The 20,172-nt window shown below is 42.2% G+C and overlaps 1 protein-coding gene across 3 annotated transcripts in view; it reads right to left on the reverse strand.

The window, feature by feature from the left end:
• The window catches only part of afap1 (actin filament associated protein 1), a 172,695-nt gene that overhangs the window by 83,908 nt on the left and 68,615 nt on the right, over positions 1-20,172 (reverse strand). For all 3 annotated transcript variants that reach the window (XM_061913920.1, XM_061913922.1, XM_061913921.1), the window contains exons 4-6: positions 7,997-8,105; positions 7,708-7,919; positions 4,113-4,292 (exon numbers count right to left, since the gene is read on the reverse strand). In XM_061913920.1, the coding sequence (XP_061769904.1) occupies positions 4,113-4,292; positions 7,708-7,919; positions 7,997-8,105 (501 nt within the window). The remainder of the gene's footprint in view (positions 1-4,112; positions 4,293-7,707; positions 7,920-7,996; positions 8,106-20,172) is intronic.

Consider the following 20,172-nt stretch of genomic DNA (forward strand, 5'->3'; position numbering starts at 1 on the left):
TCTGTTGCCATTGCATGGACGTTTTTTTGCGCCGACAGCAGCGAAGCACAGGACGTTGGTGTAGAACTCTTAGGCTGCTGTGGTTCTGGAGCCACTCACGTCGGCTAAAGAAGTGGCTGTTCCGTGATTGCCCACATCGCCTGCTGCAGCGGCGTTCTACTCGCCGTCACCACCAGACTTGTCTCCGGTGGATTTGGGGACACTTGGGCTGGCGACCCAACATCAGTTCACCCCTCCACCCTCCCTGGACTTTTGATCTCTCTGTTCTTCTGGTTACAGTTATAGGACATCTGGAAGCTCTTCTCCTGCTGCAGACGGCGGCTGCAATCAATCAGCCATCTACACACCTGTCGTTGATGAGTTTCTTGGGCTACTGGGCCAGAACGTAGCTACCTGTTTAGTACAGTAAGCTTACTCGTATCATGCTCTCCCTCTCTGTGTTTTCTCCTCTTCTGTGTTTCATTGTGCGTTGTCCTGTGTCGTGTTATTCCAGCAGCAAACCTCCGTTCCCATGTGACGAGCTGTGTGTCTCCCCTGTGTTCCTCTCTGGTTTTCTGGCTGCCCCATTTGGTTCTCGACCTCCCGCCTTGACACGGACCTTCGACGCCTCGCTATAGCCCCCGGCTTCCTGCCTGCTCACGGACCTCCGAGCTTGACTTGTACCCCCTTGGACTTCCTCACCTCTCACTCAATACTCATTAATTCCTACACATAGTTGCACCCCATACACTCTTGGACTTAATCACACTCCATTCTCTTGTTTATTAATATTATTATTTTGTGTGTGTGTGTCTGTGTGTATATATATATATACATATATATATATATAAATAAAATAGAGTTGAACAACGCTCCTCCTGTCTGTGCAGTCTCCTCCTTCTGTACACTCGTAACACCCGCAAAGCCCTGGAATTACCATGCGTCTATTTGTTTCTTAACAGCAATTTCATATTTTAACCTAATATTGCAACAAAAATATTATCACACGTTCCTAAGATCAAAAAAAGTTACGTAAATATCTGCTTGACTCATGATTTTAAAGCAATTCATCCATCAAGTTGTACAATGTTAAACATATTTTTCGGTAAAAAATGGTAGCTCCGTTGCCAGAATTTTACCGTAAAAACACGAAACAAAAAAATGTGTAATATTGTTTTTCCATTTACAGTACTACACCGTAAAAACAACGACCATAGGTTTTACAGTAAAACAATGGTACGGTTTTCCCACATTCACAGTATAAACATGCTACATTTTATGGTAAAATTTTCGCGACTGAACTTTACTTTAAAATCTACATATTTTTCTTACAGAGTACGTAAAATATATAACAATAAATAATTGTGTAATGAAGCAATTTAAAATGTATATATAATTCACTGTTACAAGTGGCGCTCTGAGGGCGGCCATAAGTGCGATGTGGCCCCCAATGAAACCAAGCTTGACACCCCTGCACTATATGATTGGTGGCCAATAACTATTGAGGGCATTTATATAATGTCACTTTGATGATTCCAATCGTGAAAAATTGACCAATAAAGTGAGGCGATAATAATAAATGCTTATCGTCTTCATGTTTGTCGTCGCTCTCTCAGTTGTGGCTTTGCTGAAGCCTCGCTCCCCTACGGCGTGGTTGAATGTTTGTGTTGTTATGATGTTCGTGGCACCGGAGTCCGCGGGGAGAGACCGGAGGAGATTCAGAGGAAGGTATGGATGAGCTTCACGGAGCCCTGTCTTATTGAGCATGTATCGGACACTTCAGTCTCTCTGGACAGATTCTCGCTCAAACGAGCGGACTGGACATTTGGTTGAGAGCTTTGTTGAGTCTGTTCCTGGCGCCCCACACCGAAAGACCATGCCCTGGAGCACTGCAGAGGCCACCACAATATATGTGGGTGTTAAAATGGTGTGTTTTATTGTGTTGTTTGTCTATGCATGGTGCAATCGTATGCATTATATATCACTATTTTTTTGCTTTTTCGTTGTGTTTAACTTTTGTAGCTGTATGTAAAAAATGGTGCCGCTGAAGTGGCAGATGGCTGATCCATCCATCCATGTTCTTTCGCTTATCCCAGCCTAAGCAGGGAAGCCAAGACTTCACTCTCCCCAGCCACTTCGTCCAGATCCTGAGCCGTTCCCAGGCCAGCCTGGAGACAACTTGTCTTCGGTCTTTCCCGTGGCCTCCTGCAGTTCGGACGTGCCCGAAACACCTCCCTAGGGAGGCGTTCGGGTGGCATCCTAACCAGATGCCTGAACCACCTCATCTGGCTCCTTTCGATGTGGAGGAGCAGCGGCTTTACTTTGAGTTCCTCCCGGATGACAGAGCTTCTCACCCTATCTCTAAGGGAGAGCCCCGCCACCCGGCGGAAGAAACTCATTTTGGCCGCTTGTACCCGTGATCTTGTCCTTTCGGTCATAACCCTCTTATAAAGCTCATGACTATAGGTGAGGATTGGAACGTAGATCGACCAATAAATTGAGAGCTTTGCCTTCCGGCTCAGCTCCTTCTTCACCACAACGGATCGATACAGCGTCCGCATTACTGAAGACGCCGCACCGATCCACCTGTCGACCTTACGATCCACTCTTCCCTCACTCGTGAACAAAACTCAGAGGTACTTGAACTCCTCCACTTAGGTCAAGATCTCCTCCCCAACCCGGAGATGGCACTCCACCATTTTCCGGGCGAGAACCTCATCCTACTCGCTTCACACTCGGCTGCGAACCGATCCAGTGAGAGCTGAAGATCCTGGCCAAATGAATCCATCAGGACCACATCATCTGCAAAAAGCAGAGACCTCATCCTGCAGCCACCAAACCAGATTCCCTCAATGCCCTGACTGCGCCTAGAAATTCTGAATCAGTTTTGTGTTTTTTTTTTAAATTGTATTTGATGTTCTTTCATGTTTCCCTCTGGTTGAACAGCGTGGTGTTTTTTTAGCTTGTTTTTGTGGACTTTTTGTATCTGCACTGCAACCACATCATTTTCCCCATTGTGGGATGAATAAAGTCTATCCTATACATTCCTGATACTGTGACATTTTTACAGAGCCATCTCTATTTGTTATTTGACAATACCCCAATAATATTGTACCGTAGCTTTAATATCGTGACAATACCACCCCTAGTAGAGATGTCCGATAATATCGGCCTGCTGATATTATCTGCCGATAAAGTATTTAAAATGTGAAATCGGAAATTGTCGGTATCGGTTTTAAAAAGTAAAATCAATTACTTTTTAAAACGGCCTTGTACGGAGCGATACATATCCGGTAAAACACGGAAATGTTCCCAGTCAGCAGCCCCTCACCTCTCCCCTTTCCCCACACACACAACACAGGAGTTGACGACTGCAGCATGAGAGATTTACTGGCGACGCTTGATGACCTCATCAAACCGCTGCGAGCGGAGCATAACAACAACAAGAGTGTGTTGATGCCGGTGATGTAGCCGTGGCTAACAATCCAGCTCGTTCAGTGACTGACGCACCTGGTGTTGATGATAGACGGCAGGATAACCACCCTCGCCGCTGACTTCTCCTCGTCGGAACGTAGCCCTGTACACAGTAAGCCTCACGTCTCTGACTTCCCGTCTGCGCTCTCTCGTTTTGCTTGTCTCCCTCGTGTCCTGTCCTGATCCTTTGTTGCGTCTCACTTCCCCCACAGCCTCGTGTCTCAGATTTTGCTGTGTACCTCTGCTGCTGCCATTTTCTCTGGACCCTGATTGCCTCTCTTGATCCACCGATACCACGCTTGGACTTTTGGACGCCCCTCTCCTGCCCCACGACCCCGCTCAGACATCAGACTTCTTTGCTATATCCCTCTGGAATCGAACGCCACCATCCAACGCGCACTTCAACACACCCTACGGTATTTACATACGGTTAATTCCTGCCCATAGTTTTACATTCAAACACATAGTAGCATACACATCCCACGTAATCATCAAGCAATAAACTCATTGAGTTTGATCTTTAGTTGTTGTGCCGTCTTCTTCCCCTTCATCAAACTTAACACAGGATCTTGTAATAATATATATATTTTTTTTATCAATTATAAAAACTTTATAAAAGAAGAATAAATAAATATACATATGTAATGTAAAGACTTTACCTTGAGCCACTGGTCTGCCTGTTCTTTACTCTGGACGGCCAGCACCAGTGCATCCGCCGCCTGGTGGACAATCCTTAGCTCGTGTCTCTTCTTCTTGCCGTCTTTGGGGACATGGGTGATGCTGCAACCCGTCAGCGTCAGCTCCATCTGGGGGGTGTGGTCTTTGGACGATTTATAACACTATAGAATGAAGAAAAAATGGGGCATCTTCATGACATATTATCGGGACAGAAGATAGTACAAGGGACATGCAGTCAGGGGAGGCAGAGCCTGACTTGTAATGATAAAAAAATAATAATAATAATGCAACTGTTTTAAAAGTACTTTCTGTACGCTTACAACCGTTTTTTTTTACATTTCTTAAGTAAGAATGACTACATTTTTACATTTTCTGATTATATACAGGGCAGAAACTTGATATTGAGTCTGCAGCTACAGTATAGGCTTTCCTAGCTGCTTAATGCATGAGCAAATGCACCTCTTTTGTGCACCCGAGTATCATATTTTTTGGATTATAAATCGCAGTTTTTTTCATAGTTTGGCCCGGGGGTGCGACTTATACTCTGGAGTGACTTATGTGTGAAATTATTAACACATTACCGTAAAATATCAAATAATATTATTGATCTCATTCACGTAAGAGACTAGGTGTATATCAGCAATCTTCACACACACACACGTCAACCAATCAAAATTTGGTGGGAGCGGGTCATGGCAGAAGTGCATTGTGGAAAAAAAAAAGATGCTACCTTCTACTACTTCCGTAACTATGAAAATTGATCATTCCAATTTTGGCGGTAACCACACTTGCCAACCCTCCCGGATTTTACGGGAGACTCCCGAAATTCAGCGCCTCTCCCGAAAACCTCCCGGGACAAATTTTCTCCCGAAAATCTCACGAAATTCAGACAGAGCTGGAGGCCACGCCCACTCCAGCTCCATGAGAACCTGACTCAATGTTGTGACCCTCTTAAACAGGACAATACTGCCATCTACTGTACATAGAATAGAATGTCTGTTCTGAAGCCCACATTAAAGATACGTAACTTCATCACGTCGCCTGGTTATTGACTCCAACCCAATATATTACACCTTTGACGAGCAAAATGAAAAAATACTCTTGCAAGTTCCAGAACGATTGGAAACAAGAATTTCAGTTTATCCAGGAGAGTTTGAAGGGGAAGGGGTATGTTGCCTGTAAATTTTGTAGAACATACTTCTCCATTGAACTACTCAGTCATGAACGGTCAGTCAGCAAAGCAGAAAGCGTCCGCAGCGCAGCATCGTTCACAACCCAGTATTATGGCCCATATTGCAAAACGGAGACCCGATGGTGTATCATGCTGAGACAAAGATGGCTATGCTGATAGCTGGAAGCAACATTCCGTTCTCATTTGCGGATGTCTACAACAAATCCGTAAAGGATGTTCCCGGATTCGGAGATCGCTCGCCAGTACGCAAATGGCAGAACAAAGGTTACTCAAATGGTGAAAGGTAAGTGTTGTTGTTGTTTTTCAGTACCCAGCAAGCACAGTACATTTAGTAGAAAAACTGTGTTTTTATTGCTGTGTATTTGATAGGTGCCGTCGGAAATTCAACCTTCTTTTATTTATATATATAATAAAATAAATATATATAGCTAGAATTCACTTAAATTCAAGTATTTCATACACACATATATATATATAAATACATATATATGAAATATATCTGAAATACTTGAGTTTGTGAATTATACGCCACCCCTCTTAACCACGCCTCCGCCCCACCCGCGACGGCGTCCCCAACCCCGGCCCTCCCCACCCCCCGAAATCGGAGGTCTCAAGGTTGGCAAGCATGGCGGTAACTTATAAAAACTGAGAAGGGCTGAACAAAAACGGTTTCTGAAAAGGAAATCATATACGGCAGGTTACAAGCTGGGAGTAGTGAAATATGCGGCAGAAAACGCCAATCACTATTCTTTATTTATTTTTAAATTCCTTTACTATATCTATTTTTGGTGTTGGATTTTATCAATTAAATTTTCCCCAAAAATTCGACTTATGTATGTTTTTTTTCCTTCTTTATTATGCATATTCGGCTGGTTCGACTTATACTTTGGAGCGACTTATAATCTGAAAAATACGGTACACTGGACGAAAACAGGGTAGAATACAGGTCCTTTTTTAGGGCTCCAATGTGCTTAAGTGACAAAAGGTGCGCAACTGCATGGATTCTGGCTGGGACAAATGATGATCCAGAACCTCATATTTTTGTGCCCGAATATACAGTGGGGCAAAAAAGTATTTAGTCAGCCACTGATTGTGCAAGTTCTCCCACTTAAAATGATGACAGAGGTCTGTAATTTTCATCATAGGTACACTTCAACTGTGAAGGACAGAATGTGAAAAAAAAAAATCCAGGAATTCACATTGTAGGAATTTTTAATAATTCATTTGTAAATTATGGTGGAAAATAAGTATTTGGTCAACCATTCAAAGCTCTCACTGATGGAAGGAGGTTTTGGCTCAAAATCTCACGATACATGGCCCCATTCATTCTTTCCTTAACAAGGATCAATCGTCCTGTCCCCTTAGCAGAAAAACGGCCCCAAAGCATGATGTTTCCACCCCCATGCTTCACAGTAGTTATGGTGTTCTTGGGATGCAACTCAGTATTCTTCTTCCTCCAAACACGACGAGTTGAGTTTATACCCAAAAGTTCTATTTTGGTTTCATCTGACCACATGACATTCTCCCAATCCTCTGCTGTATCATCCATTTTGGTATAAACTCAACTCGTCGGATGAAGTGCTGAATGTCCAGAGTCTGGACCCAGGGTGGACAGCTCGTCTGCGCGTTGGTTGGGGACGTCTCTGTGCTGCTGACCCGCCTCCGCTCGGGATGGTCTCCTGCTGGCCCCACTATGGACTGGACTCTCACTATATTATGCTATATCCACTCGACGTCCGTTGCACCGGTCGCCCGGGGGGTCCTCACATCTGCAGTCCTCTCCAAGGTTTCTCATTGTCCCATTGGGTTGAGTTTGTCCTTGCCATGATGTGGGATCTAAGCCGAGGATGTTGTTGTGGCTTGTGCAGCCCTTTGAGACACTCATGATTTAGGGCCATATTAGTAAACTTTATATTATATGTTTATATTATATATATTATGGGAATGGGCCGGCACGCTGTTTGTATGGAGGAAAAACGGACGTGACGACAGATTGTAGAGGACGCTGAAGGCAGTGCCTTTAAAGCACGCCCCCAATATTGTTATCCGGGTGGGAATCGGGAGGAATTCGGGAGAATGGTTGCCCCGGGAGATTTTCGGGAGGGGCACTGAAATATCGGGAAGTTTGGCAAATATGTGTAGGGCCCCTTTAATGTCCAAATAAGTACGCCCACCTTACTGTCAAATCACAATGCAGGCAATCTGTAAAAAAGACTGCAGAACACTGCGGGCAGAGGCATCCATAAGGGTGTGCAACCTGTTGATTTGACCTTTTGCCATTTCTTAACAGGACAATCCAACATTGTAACATGAATAACTCTTCATAGGTTTAATTACCTACCCGTTACACCCTTAGAACATACTGTAGGTAGTGTCGCACTCACCAGAAGTTTGTTATCTTTAATGACGCAGAGGAGCTTAGACCACTGTCCAAAACGCTTCTTACGCAGTAGGAATGCGCAGATGCGGGCGTCCTTCACCAGATCCATGGACGCCTCCTCAGACGGCCACTGGTGGCGCGTCTTCAGACCTTTTTCGTCCTCCTCTTCCTCATCGTACGACTCGTAGGAGCTGCTCATTGCGTCGGAATCAAAGTCTGGCAAAAAAAAAAAAGGGTCAAAATGAGCAAAATAAAAAAACAACTATGTGTTGCATATGTCATGACGCACTTACTAGAAGTGATGTATTCTGGGGCTTTCCCTGGACTTAAAGGGACGGCTTCCTCATAATAACCCTCTGGAAGAGAGGAGCTTGGCAAAGGCGGTGGGCCGGTATTTGGAGGCTGTAGGATAACAGAAAATTTTATCAAACTTGCAAAAATATATATTATTTTCATAGTATAACATGTGGTTAACAGTAACAACTGGCAAGAGGAGCGATTAAGTTCATTATATCACATGTGTACCCAAGAAGGAACGAAAATATCCCAGGCTTACATTTCTTTTATCATTTTTTTATTCATATAAATTTGTATTAAGAAAGGTGGTGGGGTTCCCAAACTTTTCGACTCGGGGGCCGCAATGAGTTAAAAAAATTTGGCCGGGGCCCGGGCTGTGTGTGTGTATATATATATATATATATATATATACATATATATATATATATATATATACATATATATATATATATATATATACATATATATATATATATATATATATATATATATATATATATATATATATATATATATATATATATAATATATATATATATATATATATATATATATTAGGGGTGTAACGGTACTTGTACGGTATTTGTATTGAACCGTTTTGGTACGGGGGTTTTGGTTTGGCACATGGGCGTATCGAACGAGTTTGTAAGAATAAGTCTTCACAAGCTGCTCTGCTTTCTGCCTCTGTCTGAGCAGCAAGCATTGTCCCGCCCACACAACCATCTGATTGGGTACATACAAAGCCATTCAGCAGTGCGTATTCAGAGCGATGGAACAGCCAATCAGCAGGGCGTAATCAGAGCGATGTAGTCAATGCTTCAGCGTCGAGCAAATATTCGTTTAGCAGTGGAGCAGCGGACAGCGGACTCTCCCCAAATCATAAAAAACACTTCCCAGTCACAACTATTACAAACATCACTATGAGTCCGTTGTCCTTCTAGAAACGTAATTGCAGCTCAGCTCGCTCGCAGTTCTGGCTTGAGGAGAAGGCTAATTAGCTTTTAGCGTAACGTTAACTCATTTTGCGGTGTGTGTGTGTGTGTGTGTGCGCGCATAGGTGCGTGCGTGCGTGTGTGTGCGCGCGCACGGGTGTGTGTGTGCGTGTGTGCTAGAGGCAGCAAAGCCCTATCTGTTATTTCATTGAACTCCATTGTGTTGCTATATTACTATTTTTTCAGCTATAGTTACATGAATCATTAGTAATGTAGCAGCCTAGTTTTGAATGGCAGGGTCCCTGCTATCACATCTTGATAAAACTATAACATTTACATAATAAAACTCAACTACAGGCTTCTCAAATGCTGTAATAAATTAAGCATGATGAGTTGACTTGAAACTGTTTAATGTTGCACTTTTTATATGTAGAAAAAAGGTTTTCTCATTTTATTTAATCAAAGCAACAACTTGAGGCAGTTTAATGTGGATTAACGTGGGCAGAATTATTATAGTGTTCCCAATGTTAAAAGGATAAAGCCATTGTTTACAAATTTGGTAAATAAATAACCCAAAAATTGATATTTTGTTGTTTTCTTACTGTACCGAAAATGAACCGAACTGTGACCTCTAAACCGAAGTACGTACCGAACCAAAATTTTTGTGTACCGTTACACCCCTAATATATATACAATAAGGGTGTGGGGAAAAAAATCGATTTGAATACGAATCGCGATTCTCACGTTCAGATTCGATTCTCCTTTTTTTTTTTTTTTAAATCAATCCAACAAAGCAATACACAGCAATTCCATAACAATGCAATCCAATTCCAAAACCAAACCTGACCCAGCAACACTCAGAACTGCAATAAACAGAGCAATTGAAAGGAGACACAAACACGACACAGAACAAACCAAAAGTAGTGAAACAAAAATGAATATTATCAACAACAGTATCAATATTAGTTATAATTTCAGCATAGCAGTGATTAAAAATCCCTCGACATCGTGTCATCCGGACCATCCAGACTGTTATCGACGCAAAGTTCAAAAGCCAGCATCTGTGATGGTATGGGGGTGCATTAGTGCCCAAGACATGGGTAACTTACACATCTGTTAAGGCACCATTAATGCTGAAAGGTACATACAGGTTTTGGAACAACATATACTGCCATCTAAGCGCCGTCTTTTTTATGGACGCCCCTGCTTATTTCGACAGGACAATGCCAAGCCACATTCAGCACGTGTTACAACAGCGGGGCTTCGTAAAAAAAAAAAAGAGTGCGGGTACTTTCCTGGCCCGCCTGCAGTCCAGACCTGTCTCCCATCGAAAATGTGTGGCGCATTACGAAGCGTAAAATACGACAGCGGAGACCCCTGACTGTTGAACGACTGAAGCTCTACATAAAACAAGAATGGTAAAGAATTCCACTTTCAAAGTTTCAACAATTAGTTTCCTCAGTTCCCAAACGTTTATTGCGTGTTGTTAAAAGAATAGGTGATGTACGCATACGCAAATACGGTGTTAGCTTTCACTGTTATGCTGATGACACCCAACTCTACATGCCCCTAAAGCTGACTAACACGCCGGATTGTAGTCAGCTGGAGGCGTGTCTTAATGAAATTAAACAATGGATGTCCGCTAACTTTTTGCAACTCAACGCCAAAAAAACGGAAATGCTGATTATCGGTCCTGCTAGACACCAAACTCTATTTAATAATACAACTCTAACATTTGACAACCAAACAATTAAACAAGGCGACACGGTAAAGAATCTGGGTATTATCTTCGACCCAACTCTCTCCTTTGAGGCACACATTAAAAGCGTTACTAAAACGGCCTTCTTTCATCTCCGTAATATCGCTAAAATTCGCTCCATTTTGTCCACTAAAGACGCTGAGATCATTATCCATGCGTTTGTTACGTCTCGTCTCGATTACTGTAACGTACTATTTTCGGGTCTCCCCATGTCTAGCATTAAAAGATTACAATTGGTACAAAATGCGGCTGCTAGACTTTTGACAAGAACAAGAAAGTTTGATCACATTACGCCTGTACTGGATCACCTGCACTGGCTTCCTGTCCACTTAAAATGTGACTTTAAGGTTTTACTACTTACGTATAAAATACTACACGGTCTAGCTCCATCCTATCTTGCCGATTGTATTGTACCATATGTCCCGGCAAGAAATCTGCGTTCAAAGGACTCCGGCTTATTAGTGATTCCCAAAGCCCAAAAAAAGTCTGCGGGCTATAGAGCGTTTTCATTTCGGGCTCCAGTACTCTGGAATGCCCTCCCGGTAACAGTTCGAGATGCCACCTCAGTAGAAGCATTTAAGTCTCACCTTAAAACTCATTTGTATACTCTAGCCTTTAAATAGACTCCCTTTTTAGACCAGTTGATCTGCCATTTCTTTTCTTTTTCTTCTATGTCCCACTCTCCCTTGTGGAGGGGGTCCGGTCCGATCCGGTGGCTTGCCTGTGTATCGGCTGGGGACATCTCTGCGCTGCTGATCCGCCTCCGCTTGGGATGGTTTCCTGCTGGCTCCGCTGTGAACGGGACTCTCGCTGCTGTGTTGGATCCGCTTTGGACTGGACTCTCGCGACTGTGTTGGATCCATTATGGATTGAACTTTCACAGTATCATGTTAGACCCGCTCGACATCCATTGCTTTCCTCCTCTCCAAGGTTCTCATAGTCATCATTGTCACCGACTTCCCACTGGGTCATCATTGTCACCGATGTCCCACTGGGTGTGAGTTTTCCTTGCCCTTATGTGGGCCTACCGAGGATGTCGTAGTGGTTTTTGCAGCCCTTTGAGACACTAGTGATTTAGGGCTATATAAGTAAACATTGATTGATTGATTGATTGATTGATGTAACACAGTGGTGAACATGCCCTTTCCCTTTGGCACGTGTTGCAGCCATGAAATTCTAAGGTAATTATTATTTGCAAAAAAAAATAAAGTTTATGAGTTTGAACATCAAATATCTTGTCTTTGTAGTGCATTCAATTGAAAATGGGTTGAAAATGATTTGCAAATCATTGTATTCCTTTTATATTTACATCTAACACAATTTCCCAACTTATATGGAATAGGGGTTTGTATATTGAGGTTGTTTAGTTTCCTTTAATACTTTAATTCATATCTCAGGACACTCTATCAGTATGTAATATGGCTTTTAATTTGTTGTGGCTCCAGACAGATGTGTTTGTATTTTTGCTCCAGTATGGCTCTTTTAACATTTTCGGTTGCCGACCCCTGGTTTGTGTCATGTGATAAACGTCCATGTTGGAAGTTGCATCTCCATTTCTCCACCAGGGGGCATTGGTGAGTTAGTGGAAAGGCAAGTATTCTTCAATGGAATGATGCAACAGAAGATAACAGATGTTACTATATGCCTCATCATGTCTTTGTTCATTACAAGCTGGTAAGATCAGAAAACTACACATTAATGATGAATGTCTTTATAGAATGGAGAGTTTGATGAGCTAGATATTATTTGTATGCTTTTGAGGTCCTGAAACCTGACATCATCCATGTCCACATCTGTGTTGTATATACCAGAAACTGCTGGGGACTACGGATAGAAATTAGCCTTTGGCTACAATCTGTCACAATTACATCTTATATGAGATGGCGACTTGTCCAGGGTGTGCCCCGCCTACCGCCCGAATGCAGCTGAGATAGGCTCCACTGACTCCCCGCGACCCCAAAAGGGACAAGCGGTAGGAAATGGATGGATGGATGATCATTAATATGCATTGTCCCATGTCACAAAGGAAGATATAATACTAGTAGTTAACCATCTTAACTGCTACTCTGTTGAGCTCAGTAAAAGCAGTGTGTTTCGTTTAAAAGGCTCAAAGGTCGTTTATTATCAGTCATGTATTTTTATGAATTCATAAGTTCAAGTGTCATTTTTTCCCCCCAGACATTTTTAAACATTTTGACGGCGAAAGAGCAGACATTCTTCAATGTTAAAATCAATTAGTAAACGTCAATAATCGATATGTTTATTATACCGTATTTTTAGGACAATAAGGCACACACATAATCCTTTAATTTTCTCAAAAATCGACAGTGCGTCTTATAACGCTTAATGTACGGAATAATTTTGGTTGTGCTTACCAACCTCAAAGCTATCTTATTTGCTACATGGTGTGACGATAAGTGTTACCAGTAGATGGTAGTCACACACAAGAGATACGTGTAGACTGCAATATGACTTAGGTTAACAACACCAAAATTGTATAAGTTCCATTGGAAATATACAAACCCCGTTTCCGTATGAGTTGGGAAATTGTGTTAGATGTAAATGTAAACAGAATACAATGATTTGCAAATCCTATTCAACCCATATTTAGTTGAATATGCTACAAAGAAAACATATTTGAAGTTCAAACTGATAAAAAAAAAATTGTTTTGCAAATAAACATTAACTTTAGAATTTGATGCCAGCAACAAGTGACAAAGAAGTTGGGAAAGGTGGCAATAAATACTGATAAAGTTGAGGAATGCTCATCAAACACTTATTTGGAACATCCCACAGGTGTGCAGGCTAATGGGAACAGGTGGGTGCCATGATTGGGTATAAAAACAGCTTCCCAAAAAATGCTTAGTCCCTCACATGAAAGGATGGGGCGAGGTACACCACTTTGTCCACAACTGCGTGAGCTAATAGTCAAAACAGTTTAAGAACTAAGTTTCTCAAAGTGCATTTGCCAGAAATTTTGGGATTTCAACGTATACGCGCCATAATATCATCAAAAGGTTCAGAGAATCTGGAGAAATCACTCCACCTAAGCGGCCTGGCCAGAAATCAACATTGAATGACCGTGGCCTTCGATCCCTCAGACGGCATTGTATCAAAAACCGACATCAATCTCTAAAGGATATCACCACATGGGCTCAGGAACACTTCAGAAAACCACTGTCACTACATCTGTAAGTGCAAGTTAAAGCTCTACTATTAGAGATGCGCGGATAGGCAATTATATCACCCGCAACCGCATCACTAAATTGGTCATCCACCCGCAATCCACCCGAACCAACGTTTTATCAAACCCACACCCGCCCGTTGTTATATATCTAATATAGATGATGCAAGGCATTAGTGAGGTTAGAAAGTGTAACTCCTTCCAAATAGCACAGACACAATGGCTTTCTTGAACTGATTTATTTGAAGTCTTCCTTTCCCTTCAAATTCACCGTGAAACTGTAATAAATAAAGCACGTTACAAACGTAAATATAATAACATGCACAGCATGTGGATCAAACATTTTACCAAATAAAATACCAACAAATGACAAACAAATACCTTGTTGGCCTGCATGCTTATTTTAGGAGGGAATTGTGATCTTCTGGCTCTTATAGCCCAAACACTTAAAGTCCTTGTGAAACTTTTTGGTCTTTGTTACGATCAGTCGCTCTCTTTCTCCCTTCTCATTACATCAAAAAAATGTGTACTCATACCCGGAAGTAGCTTCCTTACATCCGTCGACAGACCAAACGAGACACTTCAAAATAAAAGTATGCCCACATACTGTTTCAAAGAGTGCTGCTCGTTTTTCGTATGTGGGTAACAACATTTAACTATTTATAAATGGTTGATTTCTATAGGCTAGTAAGGTAAAGTGTTGTACCTGACAAGTTTGGGCTACCTTGCTTCTGCAGCCTTCATCAGAGGTGTCACGTGATGTTAGCGTGACGTTGTCTGTGACGTGTTATATGGATTGTACCATCAAGAGTTGTCAGGTACAACACTTTACCTACTAGCCTATATAAATCAACCATTTATAAATACACGTCAGCAGGCTAAATTAACCTCTTCAACATAACATTTAACTATGTATAATGTAGCGGCTGGCTACGGGGTGTTAGCCAATGGGACGGCGTGGCGCAGTGGGGAGAGTGGCCGTGCGCAACCCGAGCGTCCCTGGTTCAATTCCCACCTAGTACCAACCTCGTCACGTCCGTTGTGTCCTGAGCAAGACACTTCACCCTTGCTCCTGATGGGTGCTGGTTGGCGCCTTGCATGGCAGCTCCCTCCATCAGTTTGTGAATGTGTGTGTGAATGGGTAAATGTGGAAGTAGTGTCAAAGCGCTTTGAGTACCTTGAAGGTAGAAAAGCGCTATACAAGTACAACCCATTTATTTATTTATTTACTTTGGTTGGGGGGCGGGACTTCCGGGAGAGATAGGGACGTGACGTTGTCGACAGGAAGTTAGAGTTCGAGTTGTGACTGTCCCGGGAAAAGCGTTAGAGACATGAGAGCTGTTGTGTGGGTGTATTACATCTTGTGCAATAAAGACAAGACAAACAAAGAAGTTGTATGAGCCTACATTCCTGGGATTATTACAATATATATTTCCGAATTGGTTCAACCGCCACCCGCCCGAATCTATCTAAAATCAATTTTTTCGTAATGTCACCCGCCCGACCCACGGTTTATCCGCGGACTTCGCGGTTGTGACCGCAAACCGCGCATCTCTATCTATTATGCAAAGCGAAAGCAACATCCAGAAATGCCGCCGGCTTTTTTGGGCCCGAGATCATCTATGATGGACTGATGCAAAGTGGAAAAGTGTTCTGTGGTCTGAAGAGTCCACATTTCAAATTGTTTTTGTAAATATTCAACATCGTGTCATCCGGCCAAAGGGGAAGCGAATCATCCAGACTGTTATCGATGCAAAGTTCAAAAGCCAGCATCTGTGATGGTATGGGGGTGCATTAGTGCCCAAGGCATGGGTAACTTACACATCTGTGAAGGCACCATTAATACTGAAAGGTACATACAGGTTTTGGAACAACATATGCTGCCATCTAAGTGCTGTCTTTTTCATGGACGCCCTTGCTTATTTCAGCAAGACAATGCCAAACCACATTCAGCATGTGTTACAACAGCGTGGCTTCGTTAAAAAAAGAGTGCGGGGACTTTCCTGGCCCGCCTGTAGTCCAGACCTGTCTCTCATCGAAAATGTTTCGCGCATTATGAAGCGTAAAATAAAACAGCGGAGACCCCGGACTGTTGAACGACTGAAGCTCTACATAAAACAAGAATGGGAAAGAATTCCACTTTCAAAGCTTCAACAATTAGTTTCATCAGTTCCCAAACGTTTATTGAGTGTTGTTAAAAGAAAAGGTGATGTAACACAGTGGTGAACATGCCCTTTCCCAACTACTCTGGCACGTGTTGTAGACATGAAATTCTAAGTTAATTATTATTTGCAAAAAAATAAATAAAGTTTATGAGTTTGAACATCAAATATCTTGTCTTTGTAGTGCATTCAATTGAATATGGATTGAAAAGGATTTGCAAATCATTGTGTTCCGTTTATATTTACATCTAACACAATTTCGCAACTCATATGGAAACGGGTTTTGCAGAACATTACACACGGCGCTCAAAAATCTCTCAAAATGTTTAAGTACGACTTTGGTAAGCAATGAAGCCGCACCGCTTGATTGATTGTACTGTGCTTTAACATACCAGTACTATTATGGTGTGTGTATAAGGTAAGATACTTTATCTGGAAATTGTTTTTGCATTATTATGCAAAAACCACTTGACTCGGCCAGGGTTTGAACTCACAACCTACCCATCTCAGGGCGGACACTCTAACCACTAGGCCCCTGAGTAAGTGCTTCTTTCACTGACGATATCGGTTTGGGTTTGCTCTTTGCCTCCCACTTTGACCAAACGCTGTATTTTTCGAACTATAAGGCGCACTTAAAATCCCCCCCCCAAAAACTCAACAGTGCGCCTTATAACCCAGTGCGCCTAATGTACAGAATAATTCTGGTTTTGCTTACCGACCTGGAAGCAATTGTATTTGGTACAATGATAAGTGTGACTAGTAGATGGCAGTCAAACATAAAAGACACGTGTAGACTGCAATATGATGGCATCCATCTATCCATCCATTTTCTACCGCTTATTCCCTTTTTGGGTCGCGGGGGGCGCTGGCGCCTATCTCAGCTACAATCGGGCGGAAGGTGGGGTAAACCCTGGACAAGTCGCCACCTCATCGCATGGCAGGTAGACAGACAACATTCGCACTCACATTCACACACTAGGGCCAATTTAGTGTTGCCAATCAACCTATACCCAGGTGCATTTCTTTGGAGGTGGGAGGAAGCCGGAGTACCCGGAGGGAACCCACGCACTCACGGGGAGAACATGCAAACTCCACACAGAAAGATCCCGAGTCTGGATTTGAACCCAGGACTGCAGAAACTTCGTATTGTGAAGGGCTTCACGGTGGCAGAGGGGTTAGTGTGTCTGCCTCACAATATGATGGCAATTTGACTCAAATAAACAACATTTTATGTGTTCCATATTGAAAATATAGAACATTACACGCGGCGCTCACAAATACATCAAAATGTTTTAGTTCGACGTTGGTAAGCTATGAAGCCGCACCTCTTGATGGAGTGTACTGTGCTTCATCATACGAGTACTATTATGGTGTGTGTATAAGATAAGACATATCTGGAAAATTGTTTTCTCGATATTATGCAAAAGCAACTTTTCTTACTTTCTGGTACCTGCTGTTGTGTATTTGAGATCGGCATAAGTCCTGAAAATTTGTGCGAGTGCGCGCTTGTGGTCCGTGGTCACCCCGTAGTCGATAAGCTTCTTCTTTTTGTCTTTCTTCTTGTTATGGGTCATTCATCCTCCACTGTTGCCATTTCTAAAATAAAGTAATGTAAAGTTCTAACCCATATATGTCAGTAAACGCACCATGACAGCGCTGAAACACACCGGTGTAGTGAGTTTACATTATTCACCCAAGGAACTTTAGTTATTAGAGAGTTCCGGTCTGACAGTTTTTCATGTGGTTTTCATGTCTGAATGTCATTAAAACGGTTAGCGCCATCTTTTGACACTTCTTCCACTCCCGTCCTTGCACGCTACACCGCTACAACAAAGATGACGGGGAGAAACCACTGTCGAAGGTGAGCCACGTAAATAAGACCGCCCACAAAACGGTGCATCCTGAAGCGACTGTCAATGATCTGTAAAACATAATTGAAAAAATTTAAAAAAAATTGCGTTCAAATTCTGGCACCTCTGCCTCAATTAGAGCAAAGAAAAACCCTGTTCATGTTGTTGCGTTGGCATTTGTTGTGAGCTTTCTCAGCCCCCATAGGAATCGTGTCTGTATGGCTTTGTGTTGTTTGCATTTGTTGGGACATTTGCAATTGTTGTGACCCTTCTCGCACACCGCAGTAATAGACCGTGGCCTCCTGTCATCATCAAGGTTTCTCATTGTTATACCATTGGGTTGAGTTTTTCCTTGCCTTGATGTGCGATCTGAGCCGAGGATGTCGTTGTGGCTTGTGCAGCCCTTTGAGACACTAGTGATTTAGGGCTATATAAGTAAACATTGATTAATTGATTGATTGATTGATAATGGCTCAGTCAGAGAGCTATTTGTCGCTATTCTATGGCAATACATATATTTAGGAGAAAATTGCTCTGATGTGATGAGAATCCGGTCTGAATATTAAAAGAAAATGTGTTAATATTGCAAGGGGAAAACATTGTAATGATTTCAAAATGAGAGTATAACATCACAATAAGAAATTTTGAGAATAAAGTCGTAACATAACAATAACACTTATTAACGTTTCAAGTAGAGATGTCCGATAATATCGGACTGCCAACATTGTCGGCTGATAAAGGCTTTTAAATGTAATATTGGAAATTATCGGTTTCTAAAGGTAAAATTTATGACTTTTTAAAACGCCGCTGTACGGAGTGGTACACAGCACTGCCTTTGCGTGTCGGCCCAATCACATAATATTTACGGCTTTTCACACACACAAGTGAATGCAAGGCATACTTGGTCAACAGCCATACAGGTCACACTGAGGGTGGCCGTATAAACAACTTTAACACTCTTATAAATAGTGTGAACCCACACCAAACAAGAATGACATTTCGGGAGAACATCCACACCGTAACAAAACATAAACACAACAGAACAAATACCCAGATCCCCTTGCAGCACTAACTCTCCCGGGACGCTACAATTTACACCCCCCCCCCCCCCACTATCCCCTACAAAAAACCCACCCACACAACCTCCTAATGCTCTCTCAAGGAGAGCATGTCCCAAATTCCAAGCTGCTGTTTTGAGGCATGTTAAAAAAAATAATGCACTTTGTGACTTCAATAATAAATATGGCAGTGCCATGTTGGCATTTTTTTTCCAGAACTTGAGTTGATTTATTTTGGAAAACCTTGTTGCATTATTAACGCATCCAGCGGAGCATCACAACCAAATTAGGCATAAAAATGTGTTAATTCCACGACTGTATGTATCGTATTGGTTGATATTGGTAATTAAGAGTCGGACAATATCGGAATATCGGATATGGGCAAAAAAGCCATTATCGGATATCTCTAGTTGTGATAGCCTTATTTGTGTTGTAGCGCTTTCTTACATTTGGGCCAAAGTGGCGGTAATCAAAAATAGGTGGGGTGCCTGGTCATTTAAAACAAAGTAGTCTTTACGAGGCACTGCACTTGCAATGAGGACCCGAGCGCGGCCACCGCTGCTGCTCACTGCTCCCCTCACCTTCCAGAGGGTAATTTCACCACACCTAGTGTGTGTGACTATCAGTGGTACTTTAACTTTAGTCAGTAAATGAGGGAGTGAAGTGGATAACACAGCCCAGATAGTATAGTGTTGACATATCATTGACCTACATACTAAAAATGATGTATGCTATGAAATTGTAGTGCTCGCGTTACACAACCTACCCATGTGTTGATGCGCCAAGCCGGCAGGCAGGAAGGGAGGGGAAGAGCATTGCTCTCCAACATCAACACACATGGAAATCATTTGTGTCTCATCAACAAAAAAAAAAAAAGATTGCTGCAACATTTTCCTCAAAGGTTCAGCGCGAACTGGAGCTTGTGACGTAACCCGGAAAACACTGACTGAAATGCAGCGGGGTGCGATGGCTGCCAAACACATCTGGACTCCTCTGACCTGGAATTGTCTGACTGCATGTGTAGGGTTTCCCTATGTAAACGTGACAAACTAATAGAGCTGGGACAAAAAAACAATATACAGTATATCGCTATAGACATGTAATCAATATCGATTAAAAATGTTTTCAAAAAAAATTTGAGGTATGTATATATAGATATATGTGGATATATGTATGCATATATGTATGCATATATATATACATACATATATATATATATATATATAT

The sequence above is a fragment of the Nerophis ophidion genome, linkage group LG10 (genome assembly GCF_033978795.1).
Source record: "Nerophis ophidion isolate RoL-2023_Sa linkage group LG10, RoL_Noph_v1.0, whole genome shotgun sequence".
Taxonomy (NCBI): Eukaryota; Metazoa; Chordata; class Actinopteri; order Syngnathiformes; family Syngnathidae; genus Nerophis; species Nerophis ophidion.